Source organism: Choloepus didactylus, chromosome 13, assembly GCF_015220235.1.
Source record: "Choloepus didactylus isolate mChoDid1 chromosome 13, mChoDid1.pri, whole genome shotgun sequence".
In the NCBI taxonomy this organism is placed as follows: domain Eukaryota; kingdom Metazoa; phylum Chordata; class Mammalia; order Pilosa; family Megalonychidae; genus Choloepus; species Choloepus didactylus.
Genome location: NC_051319.1, coordinates 100045485 through 100064255, shown reverse-complemented (window position 1 = coordinate 100064255; position 18771 = coordinate 100045485). Strand labels below are relative to the sequence as shown.

The window sequence follows — 18771 nt, the reverse complement described above, 5'->3', positions numbered from 1 at the left end:
TTGGGAAGACAACTGAACATCGCTGGGCCTGGGTTTCTTCATCTGTATAATTTGATAAGCCTGTTGTGGGGATTATCGTATCTAGATGCTTTGCAGGCCCAGGCCCGGAGTCAGCGTTCCCTAAACACCAGCTATTTCATTTTTATCACCCCAGGTTACCAGTGAGGGCACCCGGGCACAGAGTGGTTAAGGGGTGTGCCCCAGGCCACACAGCTGGCAGTGGCCAGGCCCCAAGTCTCCTGACTGAGTCCTCTCTTTTTCCATTACACACAGGCCTAGCTGACCCTCCATGAAAGCTTGGGCCTCCCCACACTCTTCGAGCCAAGTTACTTTTGAAAAAAACCCACAGCTCCTTGCCAGATAGGAGGGAGGGGTGGGTGGGATTGTGAAATCATCCAACTCTGGGGTGTCGTGGCCCCACACGGGCAGGCCTCCTTGCCTTATCCTTGGCAACAGCTGACTTCAGCTGGTGCGGCCCTCCCCTAACCTCTTCCAGATTTCCACTTTGGGATGCCGGGGGTAAGGCTGTCTCCAGGATGAGCAGGACCCTCTGGAATTCCGTGACTTTCTTTCTCCAGCTGCCCATCTGGGATGCTTTAAAGCCGGCTGGAGCCCTGCATTTAAATGACTTTGTTATGGGGAGAGAAGTTTGAGGCCACTATTTATGTTACAGCAAAGCCCTAATTATTACCAATTATGTTGAGGGGGGAGGAAAGCCTTACTTTTAAGTTCTGGTTGAAATAAAAAAAGTTGAGTGGGAGCAAGAGAGTGGAAGGAGTATCGGCTTTGGGATCAGGGAAACCAGAAATCAAGCCTGGTCAAGCATCCCCAAACAGTGTCACCTGGGGCCAGACACACAATACAAAGGGACGGCAGATGACAGCTAAGGCCTGCTGAGCATCTGTGCCTTGGGCCAGGCATGTCTCATTTAACTTCACAATACACCCATGAGGAAGGTGGTGTCATTCCTGTTACACAGACGAAGAAACTGAGGCTCAGACACATTAAGTCGCCTGCCAGCGGTGACACCAAACTGAGGCCTGAAAAGGCAAAGCTGAGATTTGAACTCACGTCTGTCTGAGCCCAGAAGCCAAGGTCTCAATCCCCAGGCTACACTAGAACAGGGAACACAGATAACACGTGTCAAGGACTTTGTGCGTTGCTGGGCCCACATACTTCAAAATGGCAGCTAATAGTGATATTTACACACGTGTCCAGGGTCTCCCCCTACTTTCCCACCCTCCTTGGGGAACCTACTCCTCCAGATGCTGCATAACCAATGGCCCCCACCTCCCCACTCACAGCTGACAGGCTCAAGTGGACTCCTGACACCTGGGGCCACTAGAAATTGGGCTCTCTCTCCTGGAGACTGGACTTGGCACCCAGAAACTCCAGCATGGTGACCACAGGGAAGGACACACAACTCAGGGATGGAAGGTGCTGTTTGGGGGAGGCCTCTGGGAGGATGCAAGCCAGTGTGCGAGCAGAGGAAGTTTGTTGGTGGAGGGAGGTGGAAAACAAAGCAGGCTTAAAGGGAGATCCCATGTCTAGAACAAGAGACAGACAGGGAGCTGTTGGGCCTCAGGTTACTGGTTCTGGGCCCTTGAGAGGCCGGCTGCATCCCTTGCTCTGGGGCTCCATGGGGCATGTCTGTTTCCTACCATACATCCACCCCTCTCCCCGTCCCTGAGATAGATGAGTGGGCTTTGGCTCTGTGGATGTGAGTCATCCCCAGGATAACAGAGATCCTGCTGGAGCTTTTCCCTACTCCCTCTGCTCCTTCTTGGAGGTGCGAGGCAGGCAAGAGGCCTTTGAAAACAAAATATAGGTCTCCCTCCCTATCCAGACTCTCACTGCGTGAAAAGTCAGCCTAGCAACTTGCAAAAATGTTTCCCCAACATTCACTCTCCAAAGTGAAGAGCTGCTGTGAAGAATCTGCTCTTGGAGTCTGAGTTAGAGGATGTGAAGGGCCTCCTTTGCATCCAGGTCATTCCTTTCCCCCAGGGTTCAGTCCTTTCCTGGCCCCGGGGTTTGCTCCCACCAAGTCCATTTGAGATAGTATCTTAGCATCTTTAGCATCTTGCCTCCTTGTTTACTTACATTCAATATATGTTTGCTGCCAAGCAGAAGAAAACTATAATTTATATTTGATACCATTTGGTATTGTACACCCAACACAAACACTTCACTAATGAGTCTATTACTTCTTAAATAGCAAGGTAATTAGCATCACAACTTCTTTAAACGATGCAAAAATCCTTGGCTGTTCCTGAGGTAGGCATTGAGACTGCTTCAGTGATTTTGCGGGAAACCAGTCAGGAGCTCATTATTATTCCTTTCTCCTTTTAAAAACATGGAACACAGGCTCCAGCCTTTGAAAATTCTCCATGGGACATGCTTTGAGGAATGGATCAGGTCCACATAATCAAGGATGCCTGTGGTTAGCATCCCCCACCCTGCTGAGAGAATATGTGAGGTGAAGAGTCCGGACGTATGTGGAGGTCAGCAGCTGTCCTCTGTTCGGAAATGTCTACTCTCCCTCTGGCTACAGCTGTTTGCAAATCCGCTTCTCCCCAGGCCCCACCCCTTTGTCTCCAGGGTGGAGCAAGAATCCAGGTCTAAGCCCACTGGCCATCTCGCTCACCGACATATTGATTGGCTTAGGAAAGCGCCAATGAAACACAAGGACGGGTTTACAGGGACTTCCGGGAAGTGACTGACTCACTCACTCCGTGTGGAGCCCACAGCTGCTGGGGCCATTTTGCAAGCACATCGGATCTGAGGAGAAAGCCAACTCCAAGGAAGTAGGAATGTAGAAGGAGAGGAAGAAGCTGGGTCAGGTGACACTGTGAGAACCCTGGATTAAGCTGTGCCTGGAAGCGTGGAAGGTTTCTTCTCTTGTGATGTGTAGTTACACCAGCTAGAAGATTCCACCGTTTGCTTAAGCCCATTTGAGTTGGATTTCTGTCACGTTGCAACTGTATGCATCCTAACTAATAAATGGAGGAAGAAAAGACAGTCATCCCAGGATGGGGCCACGCACGGCCTGAGAGGGGATGTGGCCCCTTACCACATGGCAGGGAGCACACGTGAGTTTAGGAAGCCAGGCAATTTTCTATCTCCTCTCGAGGCAGGCATTTTCTAAAGAATTTCACTATATCACATCATATTTTATATCATGTCACATCAAGGGGAACTATGATTTTTCGTACAGACATAAGTCTTTCAGTTACTTGCCTGTGGTGATATCAAGATGAAGTAACTGACCCGTGGATGAGTCACTGTAGTGAGCTGCCACCTTTTGCCTGGCTCCCTAGGAGACTAGTGAGGCACATGGTGTTCATTCGTTTATTCATTCATTCATTCATAAAACACTGACTGAACACAGACTGTGTGCTAGGTTCATTCATTCATTCCTTCATGAAATACTGACTGAACAGACTGTGCTAGGTTCCTTCATTCATTCCTTCATTAAACACTGAATACAGACTGTGTGCTATGTTCATTTATTCACTGCTTCATGAAACACCAATTGAATGAACTGTGTGCTAGGCTCATTCATTCATTCCTTCATGAAATACTGACTGAACAGACTGTGCTAGGTTCTTTCATTCATTCCTTCATTAAACACTGAACACAGACTGTGTGCTATGTTCATTCATTCATTGCTTCACGAAACACTGACTGAACGGACTGTTTGCTAGGTTTGTTCATTCATTCATTCCTTCATGAAACACTGACTGAACACAGACTATGCGCTAGGTTCATTCATTCATTCCTTCATGAAACACTGAACCAACTGTGTGCTAGGTTCGTTCATTCATTCCTTCATGAAACACTGAACAGACTCTGTGCTAGGTTCGTTCATTCATTCCTTCACAAACACTGACTGAACGGACTGTGTGCTAGGTTGCTCATTCATTCATTCCTTTACGAAACACTGACTGAACACAGACTATGTGCTAGGTTCGTTCATTCATTCATTCTTTCATGAAACACTGCCTGAACACAGAGTGTGTGCTAGGCCTTGAACACAACATTAAGGATAGTGGGAATGAGGAAGAATGTGGGCCCTGCCTGTGAGAGCCACAGATGAGAGAGGGAGACAGACAAGCAGACAACTTCAAAACAGGTAGGACAGAGAGACGCACAGAGCTGGGGACACAGAACAGGTGCCCCTCACTGACGGGGGAATGGAGTTGGACAAGGTGTCCCAGAGGCTAGTTCCCCAAGTCAACAAGGGGGTCAGTAGGGTGTGGAGAGTGAGTTCCAGGCAACGCCTGAGGGGACGGGGGAGTGTGGTGCCCTCGGGGTGCGGCAGGCATTCCAGGGGGCCCTGCCTGGAGACTGAGAGGCAGACAGGTGGCCGAGGTGAGGCGAGAGATGTGGTTCTATCTTTAGAGCTGAAAGGTTCCAAGAGGTCTGAACACATTCAACAAACTGAGCTCACCGGCAAATACGGTTATTATTCAAAGTACAAGTTCAAACGCCGTAATCCAAAGTCACCCAGAAATGATCTCCAGATCACTTTCCATTCTGGAACAGGCAGGCAACAAGTACATTTCCTCTTATTTGGAAAATATTGACTATCAAAGCATAAAGCAATAAACACATTACTGTGTTTTCAAAGAAATAGATGTAATTTTTTTTAGTCCAGGAAAATTGTCCACTGTGTGTCAATTGCCAGTGAGAGTCTGGGTCCTGAAGTCACAGCGGAAAGTAAGTCCAATTAAACCTTTTCCTACCCCACAGCTCACTGGAGACCCCAAATACTTACCTGGAGGTCAAAGAACTTGCTGTAGCGCCGGTAAATGGCCTCAGTGGAGCCGCTGGACCACGTGACCCTGATGATGTAGACCTGCAGGGAGGGATGGCGGAAATGTCTGTCAACACAACAGGGGCATTCTGTCTTCAGGATGCAGGCACAGAGAGCAAGTTTCTGGGCCAGAAAGACCTGGGTGTGAATCTCAGCTCTGCCACCGACCAGCTATATCATTCTGGACAAGTCACTTGCTCTCTTGGAGCCTCAGCTTCCTCCTCTTTAAATTGAGTTTAATAACCCCACCTCCAGCCCCCAAATTTGTGATAAGGATTAAATGAAATCAAGTATGTGGAACCATTAGCACAATACTCAGCTCCATATAAGCTGCTACTTTCAGCACTGTTAGGATTTCTTTCTTCCCACCGTTAGGGTTTCTTTCTTCCTACTCAAGGCAGAGGGCTACAGGGCTGATCATTTTGCCAGAGTCCTTCTTAAAACCTTGACTTTTATCATGTGAAGTCACTGAGACCTGCAGCTCCTAGCCCTCTCATATTTCCAAAATACTAAGCCATCATACCATTTCCACCCATTACGGCCTGGACCAAGTTAATTTTCTCTCAGTCTCAGTTTCTCCATCTGTGAATTGGGCTAACAGCATTTGTTCTATGCACCTACCAGGGAAGATGTGAGGATCTGATGACATTAAGGTCAGGTACCCTTTTTAAACCACAGGGCAGTGCTTCCAATGTTTGTCACAAGCCATGGCACATGCAGAAAATAATACGCTGATGACAAATTTAGGCAAACTGAGACAGCTGTTAGAGGTCAGAGCTGCCTGGCTGGGAACCCCTGGCCGCACTTGACACCACTTGGCTACTGTGCCGGTTTGGATGAATTATGTCTCCCAAAATGCCATGTTCTTTGATGCATTCTTGTGGGGCAGATGTATTAGTGTTCATTAGGTTGGAATCCTTTGAGTGTTTCCATGGAAATGTGACTCAATCAACTGTGGGCAGGACTTTTTGATTGGATAATTTCCATGGAGGTGTTACCCTGCCCATTCAGGGTGGATCTTAATTGAATCACTGGACTCCTATAAAAAAGTTCACAGACAGAAGGAGGTGCTATAGCCAAGAGAGACATTTTGTAGATGGCCCTTGAAAACAGACTTTTGCTGACACTTTGCTCCTGAGATGCTAAGGGAGGACAAAACACCCCAAGAGCAACTTTTTGAAGAATGCACAGGAGCCGAGAGAGAAGCTGGAACACAACCTGGGATCAGCAGATGCCAGCCACGTGCCTTCCCAGCTAACAGAGGTTTTCCGGACACCATTGACCTTCCTTCACTGAAGGTATACTTGTGTTGATGCCTTAATTTGGACATTGTCATGGCCTTCAGACTGTAAATTTGTAACCAAATAAACCCCTTTTATAAAAGCCAATCCATTTCTGGTTTTTTGCTCAGCAGCAGCATTAGCAAACCAGGACAGCTACCTGGAACCCATTTCTGGCTTGCATATGAATGATCTATTGTTATAATGACTATAGCATGTGGCCTACCACCCCTCCCAGCTCCATTCCTTTGTACCCAAAACCCCACCTATGCAGGGCAGCCCTGTGCAGCAGGTAGAGTGGTAAAGGCCCTAACAAGGAGTGGCCTGACTTGGTCTCTGTTCCTGGCTCCACTGTCAAAGGCCATGTGCCCCCTGGCTAAGTCATCTCTCTTCTCTGGGCCTCAGTTTATTCACCCATAAAGTGGGACCTGTTGTAGTTCCACCTCTAGGATAGTTATGACAATTTAAAAAATTTGCAGGTGAAAGTTCTCTGGAAACCGGGAAATGCTAAATAAACATGATGCTGTGAGAGGTGACGAAGTACACAGGCAGGGACCTTGCTCTGATGAGCTGAAAGTCTAGGTGGACAGACCACACATATGGAATGAAGAGATAACATGGGTAGTGGTCATCTGTTATTTTTCCACCTACTATTTCCCATCAGAACACTGACTTCTGGGAGAAAAAACCATCTTCCCTACCTTCAGACCCACCCCTTAGATACAGAGATGGGTCCCATTCACCATCAACAGTGATTGGTTGAGAGGGGAGCACATGACCTGAGTTGGGCCAATCAGAGCCAGTAAGAACCAGCCCTGGGACTTTCGTTCCAACTCTTCAGAAAGACAAATTCTTTTTCCTCTGAGGTTGCTAGGCTCTTAGTAGGTGGACGTGGAGCTGCTGGGGGCTATCTTATCATCACTTGGGAGGATCCTGCCTGAAAATGAAGCCAATACAGAGAACAGTGGATTCCTGATGTTACCATCTGACCTCTAGATTCAGCTCAGCCTGGTGCTAAACTATTCCTGGACTGTCCAGATTCCTGAGCCAATAAATCTTGTGCTACACCCATCCTTCTAAAATTATTATTATTATTATTATTATTATTATTATTATTACGATTATTAAGGCAATTTAAGTTTGGGTTTCTGAACTCTTATAATTTAGTCCTGATTGATTTAGGAAGGGAGGCAGGAGAGGCACCTCTGATCTTGGAATCAACATAGTGTACCTTGAAGGACATGTAGGGTTTAGACAGCAGGAGAGTAAGAGACGGTGGGTGGAGGGAGAATGACGGTGGAGCAAAGAACAGTTCAGGGGGTGATGGAGTACTGAATCTGGCAGTGTTTCCACAGTTGTTTTAGCCAGTGTCTTTTCAAATGAGTTCTTACAAGGATACCCAAATTCAACACAGAAAAAGGCAGGGCAGCTCCAGAAGGGTTGTGGGGGAGCAGCTGTGAAAGCAGCGAGAGCCCAGGATGAAGTTCATGCAGTTACAAGAGGAAGTTCTCCAGGAGAGAAGAGATAAGAAAGGGAAAGACAATGCAGGACAAGATGGGAGGTAGATTTGAGTGCCAGTCTAAGGAGCTCACCAGGAATGACCTCTCCAAATCCCACATGGATTTTTTTTTTTTCCAGAAAGGAAGGAGCTTGGGCTTTAGAGTCAAGAAGCTCTAGAGGGGATTGTGGGAGCTCCAGAACTCAGTTCTCCCACCAAAACAACGATTAAACAGGCAGGAACTGTCTAAAACAACTCTTTTTTTCTTTTTTTTTTTATTTTAATTTTTTTTGAGATTGTTCACATATCATACAATTATCCAAAGAGTACAACCAATTACCCCTGGTACCCTCATACAGTTGTGCATCCATCACCACAATTAATTTTTGTTCAATTTTTAGAAACTTTTCATTACTCCAGACAAGAAATAGACAATGAAGCAAAAAAAAAAAAAAGAAAAGAAAAGAAAAAAGAAAAGGAAACTCAAATCCTCCTATATCCCTAACCACCCCCCTTCATTGTTGACTTGTAGTATTGGTATAGTACATTTGTTACTGTTTATGAAAGAATGTTGGAATACTACTGCCTGTAGTATATAGTTTGCAATAGGTATATATTTCTTCCCTATATGCCCCTCTAGTATTAACTTCTAGTTGTATTGTCATACATTTGTTCTGGTTCATGGAAGAGTTCTCTAATATGTGTACAGTTAATCATGGACATTGCCGACCATAGGATTCAGTTTTATACATTCCCATCTTTTGACCTCCAACTTTCCTTCTGGTGACATATATGACTCTGAGCTTCCCCTTTCCACCTCATTCAAGCACCATTCAGCACTGTTAGTTATTCTCACAACATGCTACCATCACCCCTGTTCATTTCCAAATGTGAAACAACTCTTTTGAAACTCCAGAGGCTAGAAGAACACTGTAGAGCATCCAGAGAAGAGAGGAAGAGGCTACAAAACCAAGAAACAGACATCCCAGGAAGTAAATCCCAGAGTTAACATTTAAAAACATTAAAATGTATAGTATGCCACAAAAGAGTACAAGGCAAACAAACAAACCGGAAATGATGGCCCATCCGAAAGAAGAGGACAATAATACAGAAAATACCAACAAAGAGGAGAATGTGGACATACCAAACAAAGCTTTTAAAAAATGATCTTAAAAATTCTCAGGGTATGAAGGAAAATACAGAGGAAGAACTAAAGGATATCAGGAAAACAATGAATGAGCAATATGAGAATCTTAGTAAAGAGACAGTAAATTTAAAAAGGAACCAAATAGAACTACTGGAGTTGAAGACCACAATAACTGAAATAAAAAATGGCCAGGAGGGTTTCAAGAGCATATTGAAGCTGGCAGAAGAAAGAATAAGTGACTTGAACTTGAAGACAATACACTTGAAATGAGTCAGGCTAAGGAGAAGAAAGAAAAAAAAAAAGAATTATAAAAAGCAAAAATAGCCTAAGACACCTCTAGGACACCATCAAGTGTATAATATATGCATAATGGGAGTCCCAGAAGAAGGAGAGAGAAAGGGGCAGAAGGAATAATCAAAATAATAATGACATTCATCTTCCCAAACTTAGCAAAAGATGAGAATATGCACATCCAAGAAGCCCAGAGAAGACCAAACAGAAAAAATATGAAGAAAAATACACCCTGTCATATACTGATCACACTATCGAATGCAAAGGACAAGGAAAGAGTTCTGAAAGCTTTAAGAGAAAAGCAATATGCTATGTACAAGGGAGTCCTAATCAGATTGAGTGCAGATTTCTCATCAGAAACCATGGAGGACCGAAGGCAGTGGGTTGAAATGCTTAAAGTGTTGAAGGAAAATAACTGCCAGCCAAGAATTGGATATCCAGCAAGATTTTCTTTCAAAAATGAGAGAGAAATTAAGACATTCTCAAATAAATAAAAGCTAAGGTAGCTCATCACCACTAGACCTGCCCTACAAATGCTAAAGGGAGTTATTCAAATTTAAAGGAAAGGACACTAGACCGTGGTTCAAAGCAGCATAAAGAAATAAAGATCTGCAGAAAAGTAACCATTTAGGTAATTATAAATGCCAGTATTATTGTAGTGTATTTTTGGTATGTAACTCTACTTCTTACTTCCTACAGGTGCTAAAACAGAAATCATAAAAGGTAATGAAAATCTATGGTTTTGGATATACAATGCACAAAGATCTAAGTGGCAACAAGTATGAAAAAAGATAGGGCACAGAGGGGTATAGGAAAAGCATGTGTGTATGCTATTGAAAGTAAGCTGATATCAAACCAAATATGATTGTTATATACTTAGGTGTTAAATTTTAACCCTATGGTAATCACAAGGAAAACTGATGAAAGATAAATCCAGATAGAAAAGAAAAGGCACTCAATATATACAATACAAAAATCAACTAAATATAAAAGTAGGCATTAATGGAAGAATTGAAGTATAAAAAAGGTATAAGACCTACAAAGGCTAAATAGAAAAACAGCAGAAGAAAGTCCTTCATAATAGTGACTTTAAATGTAAATGAATTAAACTCTCCAGTCAAAAGGCAGAGATTGGCAGAATGGATAAAAAAGCTTGACCCAACTATATGCTGCCTACAAGAGTCTCACCTTAAATTTAAAGATAGAAGTAGGTTGAAAGTAAAAGGATGGAAAAAATCATACCATGCAAGTAGTAACCCAAAGAGAGCTAGGGTAGCTATACTAATATTAGATAAAATAGACTGTAAGTCAAAAACAGTGATAAGGGACAAACACAGTCATAATATACTGATAAAGGGGACAATTCAACAAAAAGAGGTAACAATTAAAAATATATATGTACCTAACAGCAGAGTCCCCAAAATATGAAACAAATACTGACAGACTTGAAGACAGAAATTGATGGCTCTACATTAATAGTAGGAGAATTTAATACCCCACTTTCAATAACGGACAGAACATCTGGTCAGAAGATGAATAAGGAAATACAAGCCCTGAATTATACTGTAAACCAAACAGACCTAACAGACTTTATAGAACCCTTCACCTAACAAAAACAGAATACACGTGGATCGTTCTCTAGGACAGACCATATGTTAGGTCAAAAAACAAGTCTTAATAAATTAGAAAATATTGAAATCATACAATGTGTCTTCTCAGACCACAATGGAATGAAGCTGGAAATCAATAACAGAACTGGAAAATTCACAGATATGTGAAAATTAAACAACATAATCTTAAACAACCAGTGGGTTAAAGAGGAGATCAGAAGCAAAGTTAGCAAATATCTTGAGGTGAATGAAAATGAAATAAGCATACCAAATCTTATCGGAGGCAGCAAAGGAAGTGCTGAGAGGGAAATTTATACCTTGAAATGCTTCATGTTAAAAAGAAGAAAGTTTTCAAATTGGAGACTTAACCTTAAAATTGGGAGAATTACAAAAAGAAGAGTAAACCCAAAGTGAGCAGAAGGCAAGAAATAACAAAGATTAGAGCAGAGATAAATGAAATAGGAAAAAAAAGAAAAACGGAAAAACAGTAGAGAGAATCAACAAAACCAAAAGTTGATTCTTCAAAAAGATCAATAAAATTGACAAAACTTTGGCTAAACTGACAAAGAAACAAAGAGAGGATACAAATGTAAAAAAGCAGAAATAAAAAGGGGAGTACTACCACTTTCACCATAGAAACTAAAAGGACTATAAGAGAATACAATGAGCAACCGTACGCCAATAAAATAGGTAAACTAGATGAAATGGACAAAATCCTAGAAACAAACTACCTACATTGAAGCAGAAGATCCCACCAAATCAATTACTAGCAAAGAGACTGAATCAGTCATCAAAAACCTCCCAACAAGAAAAGCCCAACAGATGGCTTCACAGGGAAATTTTACCAAACATTCCAAGAAGAATTAACACCAATCCTGCTCAAACGCTCCAAAAAATTGAAGAAGAGAGAACACTACTTAATTCACTCTACGAAGCCAACATCACCCTCATTCCAAAATCAGATAAAGATACCACAAGAAATGAAAACTACAGACCAATATCTCTCATAGAATATGGGTGCAAAAATCCTCTTAAGATCAGGAACAAGACAAGGATGCCCACTGTCACCAAGGTTATTCAACATTGTACAGGAAACTCTTGTAAGAACAATTAGGCTAGAAAAAGAGATAAAAGGCATCCAAATTGGGAAGGAAGAAGTAAAACTTTCCTTATTTGCAGATGATATGATCCTATATACAGCAAATCCTGAAAAAAATCCACAACAAAGCTCCTAGAGTTAATAAATGAATTCAGCAAAGCGGCGGGGTACAAGATCAACACCCCCAAATCAGTAGTGTTTCTATATATAAGCAAGGAACAATCAGAAGAAGAAATCAAGAAAAAAATTCCATTCACAATAGCAACTAAAGGAATCAAATTTCTAGGAATAAATCTAACAAGGATGTGAAGGACTTATACACAGAAAACTACAAGACATTTCTAAAAGAAATCCAAGAAGATCTAAATAAATGGAAGGACATTCCGTGATTAAATATTGATAATATTTCAACCCTCACACCATACACAAAAATCAACTCAAAATGGATCAAAGACATAAATAGAAGAGGCAGAACTATCAAACTTCTAGAAGAAAACATAGGGAAGCATCTTTACGACCTTGTGTTAGGCAATGGTTTCTGAGGCTTAAACTCAAAGCAAAAGCAACAGAAGAATAGATAAATGGTACCTCATCAAAATTTAAAACTTTAGGGCCTCATCAGACTTTATCATGAAAGTAAAACGGCAGTCTTTACACTGGGAGAAAATACTTGGAAACCACATGTCCAATATAGGTTTAATATCCAGAAAAAAAACAAATAAATCCTTCAATAAATCAATAAAGAGACAAACAACCCAATTAAAAAATGGGCAAAAGACTTGAATAGACATCTCTCCAAAGAAAATATATAGATGGTTAAAAAGCACATGAAAAGATGCTCAGTGTCATTAGCCATTAGGGAAATGCAAATCAAAACCACAATGAGATACCATTTCATATCCTTTGGAATGGCTACTATTACAAAAATGGAAAATATAACAAGTGTTGGAGAGGATATAGAGAAATCGGAACACTCATTCATTGCTGGTGCCAATGAAAAATGGTGCAACCACTGTGGAAGACAGTTTAGCAGATCTTCAGAAAGCTATCATATGAACCAGCATCCCACTAGTAGGTATATACTCAGAAGAATTGAAAGCAGAGACTTGAACAGCACACCAATGTTCACAGTGGTGAATTCATAATTGCCGAAAGATGGAAGCAACCCGAGTGTTCATCAACTGATGAATGGATAAAATGTGGCATATACTTACAATGGAATATTATGCAGCCATAAAAAGAACGAAGTCCAGATATACGCAGCAACTTGGATGAACCTTTAAGAGTGAAATAAGTCAGAAACAAAAGGACAACTATTGTATGATGTTACTGATTTGAAACAATTAGAATAAGCAAACTCATAATCAGAATCTAGAATATAGGTTACCAGGGGATGGAGTGTGGATAGAGAATGGGAAGTTGAGGTTTTAAATGTATAGGTTTCCTGTTTGGAATGATGGAAATGTTTTGGTAATGGATGGTGGTGATGGTAGCACAACATTGTGAATGTAATTAACAGCAATGAAATATATCTATCGGAATACGATTAAAAGAGGAAATGTTAGATTTTATATATGATAACAGATTAAAAATAAAAAAAAAATCCATGGAACTACACTTCACAGTGAAACTTTGTTAAACCATAGACTATAATTAATAGTACAATTATAAAAATGTGCTATTAATTGTAACAAATGCTTCATACCAATGGAAGGTATACGGTATACAGGAATCCTGTATTTTATGAATGATTGTTCTGTAAAGCCACAACTTCCCTAATGAAGAAGAAGGAAAAAAAAAAAGAAGCTCTATATGTGCACCGTTACCTGACTCCCTGAGTCTCAGCTTTCTTATCAGTAAAATGGGGTCATCAAGCCCATCTTGTAGAGCTGTTGTGATGATTTACAGGAGGCAAAGCTGGGTTCCATGTCTGGCAGAGAGGAAAGGTTCAAGAAATCTTAGCAGCCTGCCCTCTGATTTCATAATACCTACCCCACCCTCCTCATAACGAGCTATTTCAACAGCAAGAATTTGGGCATCCTAGGTACATGCTCTGCTTTGTGCTCCCTCGCCCTAGGTCCCTCATGGAGCCAGAGAACAGGCAAAGGCAGCCTCAAGGAGGCACAACCAGCCATCAGCTCAGAAAGGTGATTTTCCTATAAAGAGGAAGTTGTATCTCCAAAGCCACCTGGACAGTCATGATTGGTTTTATTAAAAAAGAGGCTTTATCTCCCTGGCAACGTGGAATATGACTCCCGGGGAGGAATGTAGACCTGGCATCGTGGGACGGAGAACATCTTCTTGACCAAAAGGGGGATGTAAAAGGAAATGAAATAAGCTTCAGTGGCAGAGAGATTCCAAAAGGAGCCAAGAGGTCACTCTGGTGGGCACTCTTACGCACACTTTAGACAACCCTTTTTAGGTTCTAAAGAACTGGGGTAGCTGGTGGTGGATACCTGAAACTATCAAACTACAACCCAGAACCCATGAATCTCGAAGACAGTTGTATAATAATGTAGCTTATGAGGGGTGACAAGGGGATTGGGAAAGCCATAAGGACCACACTCCACTTTGTCTAGTTTATGGATGGATGAGTAGAAAAATAGGGGAAGGAAACAAACAGACAAAGGTACCCAGTGTTCTTTTTTACTTCAATTGCTCTTTTTCACTCTAATTATTATTCTTGTCATTCTTGTGTGTGTGCTAATGAAGGTGTCAGGGATTGATTTGGGTGATGAATGTACAACTATGTAATGGTACTGTGAACAATCGAAAGTACGATTTGTTTTGTATGACTGCGTGGTATATGAATATATCTCAATAAAATGAAGATTAAAAAAAAAAAAAAAAGACATAATGCTGAGCAAAATAAGCCAGGCACAAAAAGAGAGATATTGTATGTTACCACTAATGTGAATTCTGTGAAAAATGTACAATGTTTTATACTGTAGAATGTAGGGGACCTAGAGATACCAATTAGTGGAGGGGGAATGATAATCTAATAAGAACAGATAAACTATGGAGGGTAATCTCAATGTTATGGGAATGCTCAGGAATGATTATGGTTTGTAAACTTTCTTGGATATAGTAAGATCATGTTGGAAGCATTAGAGTTATTTTGGGTTTTTTTTTTCTCTTATTCCTTTGTTTTCTTAGGGGTTGTTAATTTTCTTGGGGTATGGTAGGAACATGTTGGAAGCAATGTAGTTATTTTAGATTATTTGTTTTTCTTACTCCTCTGTTTGGACATGGTTTATTAATTTTCTTGGGGTATGGTAGGAACATATTGGAAGCAAAGTAGGTATTTTAGGTTATTTGTTTTCCTTAATCCATTGCTTTGTTTGAAATGTTGTGGGGTTTTTTTGGTTGTTGTTTGCCTGTTTGTTTTTAATTTTTTGATAAACAAAGTTAAAAAATTGAAAAAAAATCAGTAGAAAAATGGGAGTAAAAACTAAATGACAAATAGGGTGGGATGGGGGGATGGTTTGGGTATTCTCTTTTCACTTTTATTATTTATTCTTATTCTGATTCTTTCTGATGTAAGGAAAATGTTCAGAAATAGATTGTGGTGATGAACGCATAACTATATGATCATACTGTGAACAGTTGATTGTACACCATGGATGACTGTATGGTTTGTGAATATATTTCAATAAAACTGAATTTAAAAAAAAAAAAAAAAAAGAGGCTTTAGATCTGCTTCATCACAACTTCAGCATGGAGATTTTGAATGGTTCCCATTCATTCATTCATTCACTGCACACCACTGATTACATACCTATTTTGTGCCCAGCCCTTCCTGCAGGTGCTGGGGACACAATGGGTAGCAAGACAGACCCAGAGCTTGCTCTTGGAGAGTGGGAGAAAGGCAATAAACCAGCAAATCAGAACACAATGAAAAAATACGATAAATGCTAGGGAGAACCCCAAAACCTGCTCCGAGAGAGCCCAATGGGGGCAGGTGGGGGGTGACCTCCTTAGGTAGGGTGATGTTGGAAGGGAAGTCCTCTCTGGGGAAGCAATCTTTGAACTGAGACTTGAACCACGAGATGCTGGCTATGAGGAGAGGCAAGGAAAGGGTATTCCAGGCAGACAGAAGAGTGTGAACAAAGAGGAGGAGGCCAGAAAATGCTTGGCATGTCTGAGGAACAGGGAGACCATCATGGCAGGGGAGCTGGTGCGGGGAGAGGAGAAGATGAGGCTGGGGAGGCAGGCAGCAGCTAGATTATGTGGGAGCTACAGGCCACGGTGAGGAGTTTGGATTTTATTCTATTAGAGGGTTTTAAGGGGTCAGGGAAGATGTGTGATGTGATCCAATGTATGTTTTTAAAAACATCCACGTATATATCCCTCTGGCTGCTGCATGGAAAATGTTTTTTGAAGGGGGGCAGGGACACCAGTAACAAAGGAAGCTATGGCACCACTGTAAGGAAGTTAGAGTTAAAAGTGACCATAGATCTTGGCTAATCCAACCACTTCACCTTCCAGATAAACTGGGACCCAGAAAGGGAAACACCTAACCAAAAATTCCCGTCACTGGGGTTGTTTAAGGTATGTTTGGATGACTAACTATCAGTCAAGGACATTGCCAAACAGGAGTGAAAAAACAAGAAGAAAAAGAAAGGTCATCAAAGGTTTTATTTTTTCTTAAAACCAACAAAAAGCATACTCCCATAAATGGAAAGAAACATTCTGCTTACACAATTCATTCTTGATCACTTGTTTGCAATTTTTAAAGTTCCGTACAGACAGTGCAAGGACATTGCATCAAGCCTAATTGGTTTATTGGAATCAACCACCGAACAAAATTCTGATGTCTGTACTTTTTAGGCACAGCTCTAACTTTTTCATGAGGACTGTGCTAGCGCAGGTCTTTGGCCTTGTCCGGGATTTGGGGGCTGGTGAGTCAGAGCTCTGGGTTCCAAAGCCAGCTCCGCTTCTGGGTGAGACTCACCAGTCACTAATCTCTCTGGCCCCAGAGTCCTTCTTTCTAAAACAGGGACAATAACCTCCCTTGAGGATTAACCACAATAATTAAGATGTATGGGAGGGGACTTTACCCAAGGCCTGGCACACATTAGGTTTGTGAAGTTAGTTTTTCCCTCATTACTCTGATATGCTGGTCATCTGATGTGCCTGCTTGTCTGTTATCCCCTCCATTCCTTTCTTTTGGCAATGGTGCCCTGATTTCCTTTGGAGAATCACCTTCTCCCTCCCCTAGTCTTTGTAGTGGAGGGTGGGCATGAGTCCCAGGCCTGGCCAATCAGAGCACCTCCTGTCTGTCTGTGGCCACAATGAACGGCTCAGGGCTGGGCCCATGACCCAAGCCAGGGCCAATGAGACTCCATTCCGGGACTCTGGATGGCTTATCAGGGAAGAGACACTTTTTTTCTCATGGTAGTGGCTAGCTGGGAGGGGAACTAACTACACCAGGAGTTGTCACATGAAGAGTGCCTACTGTACAGAAGAAAGCAGAGCTAAGAGAGAGAGAAGACCTGAGTCCTTGTGACATCATTTGAAACCCTGGATCAAGTTAGAATCATAGGCATTTCACTTACATGAGCCAAAATACTCCCTTTCTTGCTTAACCCAGTTGGAATTAGTTTCTGTTGCTTGCTAAATCAAGGCAAAAGTAAACACATCAGACCTTGACTTTTAGATTATATCCCAAATCCTGGTAATGCTCCGTGGGTTAGCATTAAATAATTAAAAGCAGGCTTCATGGGGACACCTACCCCATGGCATGTTCCCTGGGAATGACATAATGGTTTCTCCATTATGCTGCATATCTGACAAAGGATTTGAAACCAGAATATATAAAGAACTCTCAAAATGCAACAGTAAGAAAGCAACCAACGTGATTTTTAAACATGGACAAAAGACGTGAGCAGACACTTCACCAAAGAGAACAGATGGATGACAGAGAAGCACATGAAAAGATTTTCAACATGAGTCAGACAAAGGCAAATTGAAACCATGATGAAATATCGCTAAACATCTATTAGAATGGCTAAAATAAATATGACAATAGCAAGTGCTGAAGAAGGTGTGGAGCAGCTGGAACTCATATTTGCTGGTGGGAATGCAAAATGGCACAGTCACTCTGGAAAGTGATCAATGAATACTTAACCACTGGGTGAAAGCTTGTTGGAGAACAGGTCGAAGTATCACCCCGTGGATTACTTTCCCAACAAACGGAAAAATATATGTTTTCAATGCAGACACCTATCTGTCACAGCCATAACTAGGTGACCAAACTTAGCATCACTAATAGAGGGGCATCCAGATACTGGTTGCCCCCCGATGCAATATGAACTACGCTGAATCATCTGTCAAAAGTTGTTGCCAAAAATGTTTAACCTGAATCTCAAGCTAACTTCGAATTTACAGGAGGTAGGGGAAGAAGTTAAACACCACCATAAGAATACAGACAAGTCCAGAATGTGTGACATTCTAAAAGTCAGCTACTTGGCAGGACTGTGAGCCAGGGAGAGTTCTGCATTCACTCTCCAAACTATTCCTTAAGTGTCTGTGGGAGATCGGAGAGTTCAGTCGTTGAGAAGACCTGGATCCACATCCTATTTCATCTCAATTAGCTGTGAGGTCCTGGGGGAGTGGCTTAACCACTCTGTGACTCAGTTTACTTGTCTGCAAAAAATAAGGACCGGAATAGTCCCTACCTCAGAGCTAGGGTGAGGATTACTGATATGGGGCAAGGAGATGCTTAGCAGGGTGCCTGGCGCACAGCAAATGTACATAAAGAGAAGCTATCGTCATCACCACTGTCACTTTGTGCTAAACACCAGAGACCTGGGGGGACACCCTCCCACAGTACATCCCCTTCTGTGTCTCTCCTGCATCTCCCCAGGGCCCTGCCTTCTCCTCCTCTGTTCTGGAGGCCCCACAGGGGTGCAGAGGAACTGCCCCTGCTCGGTCCAGGGAACATGGTTCCTTGTTGCCTGATGATCCAGGGCCCTGTCCTCTTGGGTGCTCCTGGGGAAGCCCTCTCAGCCCTTTTCTGGTCTCAGTC

General features: G+C 42.2%; 1 protein-coding gene across 1 annotated transcript in view; it reads right to left on the bottom strand.

The window, feature by feature from the left end:
• Positions 1-18771, bottom strand: part of SH3PXD2B (SH3 and PX domains 2B) — a 103532-nt gene that overhangs the window by 60827 nt on the left and 23934 nt on the right. The window contains exon 2 of the mRNA XM_037801839.1: positions 4778-4858. Within this exon, the coding sequence (XP_037657767.1) occupies positions 4778-4858 (81 nt within the window). The remainder of the gene's footprint in view (positions 1-4777; positions 4859-18771) is intronic.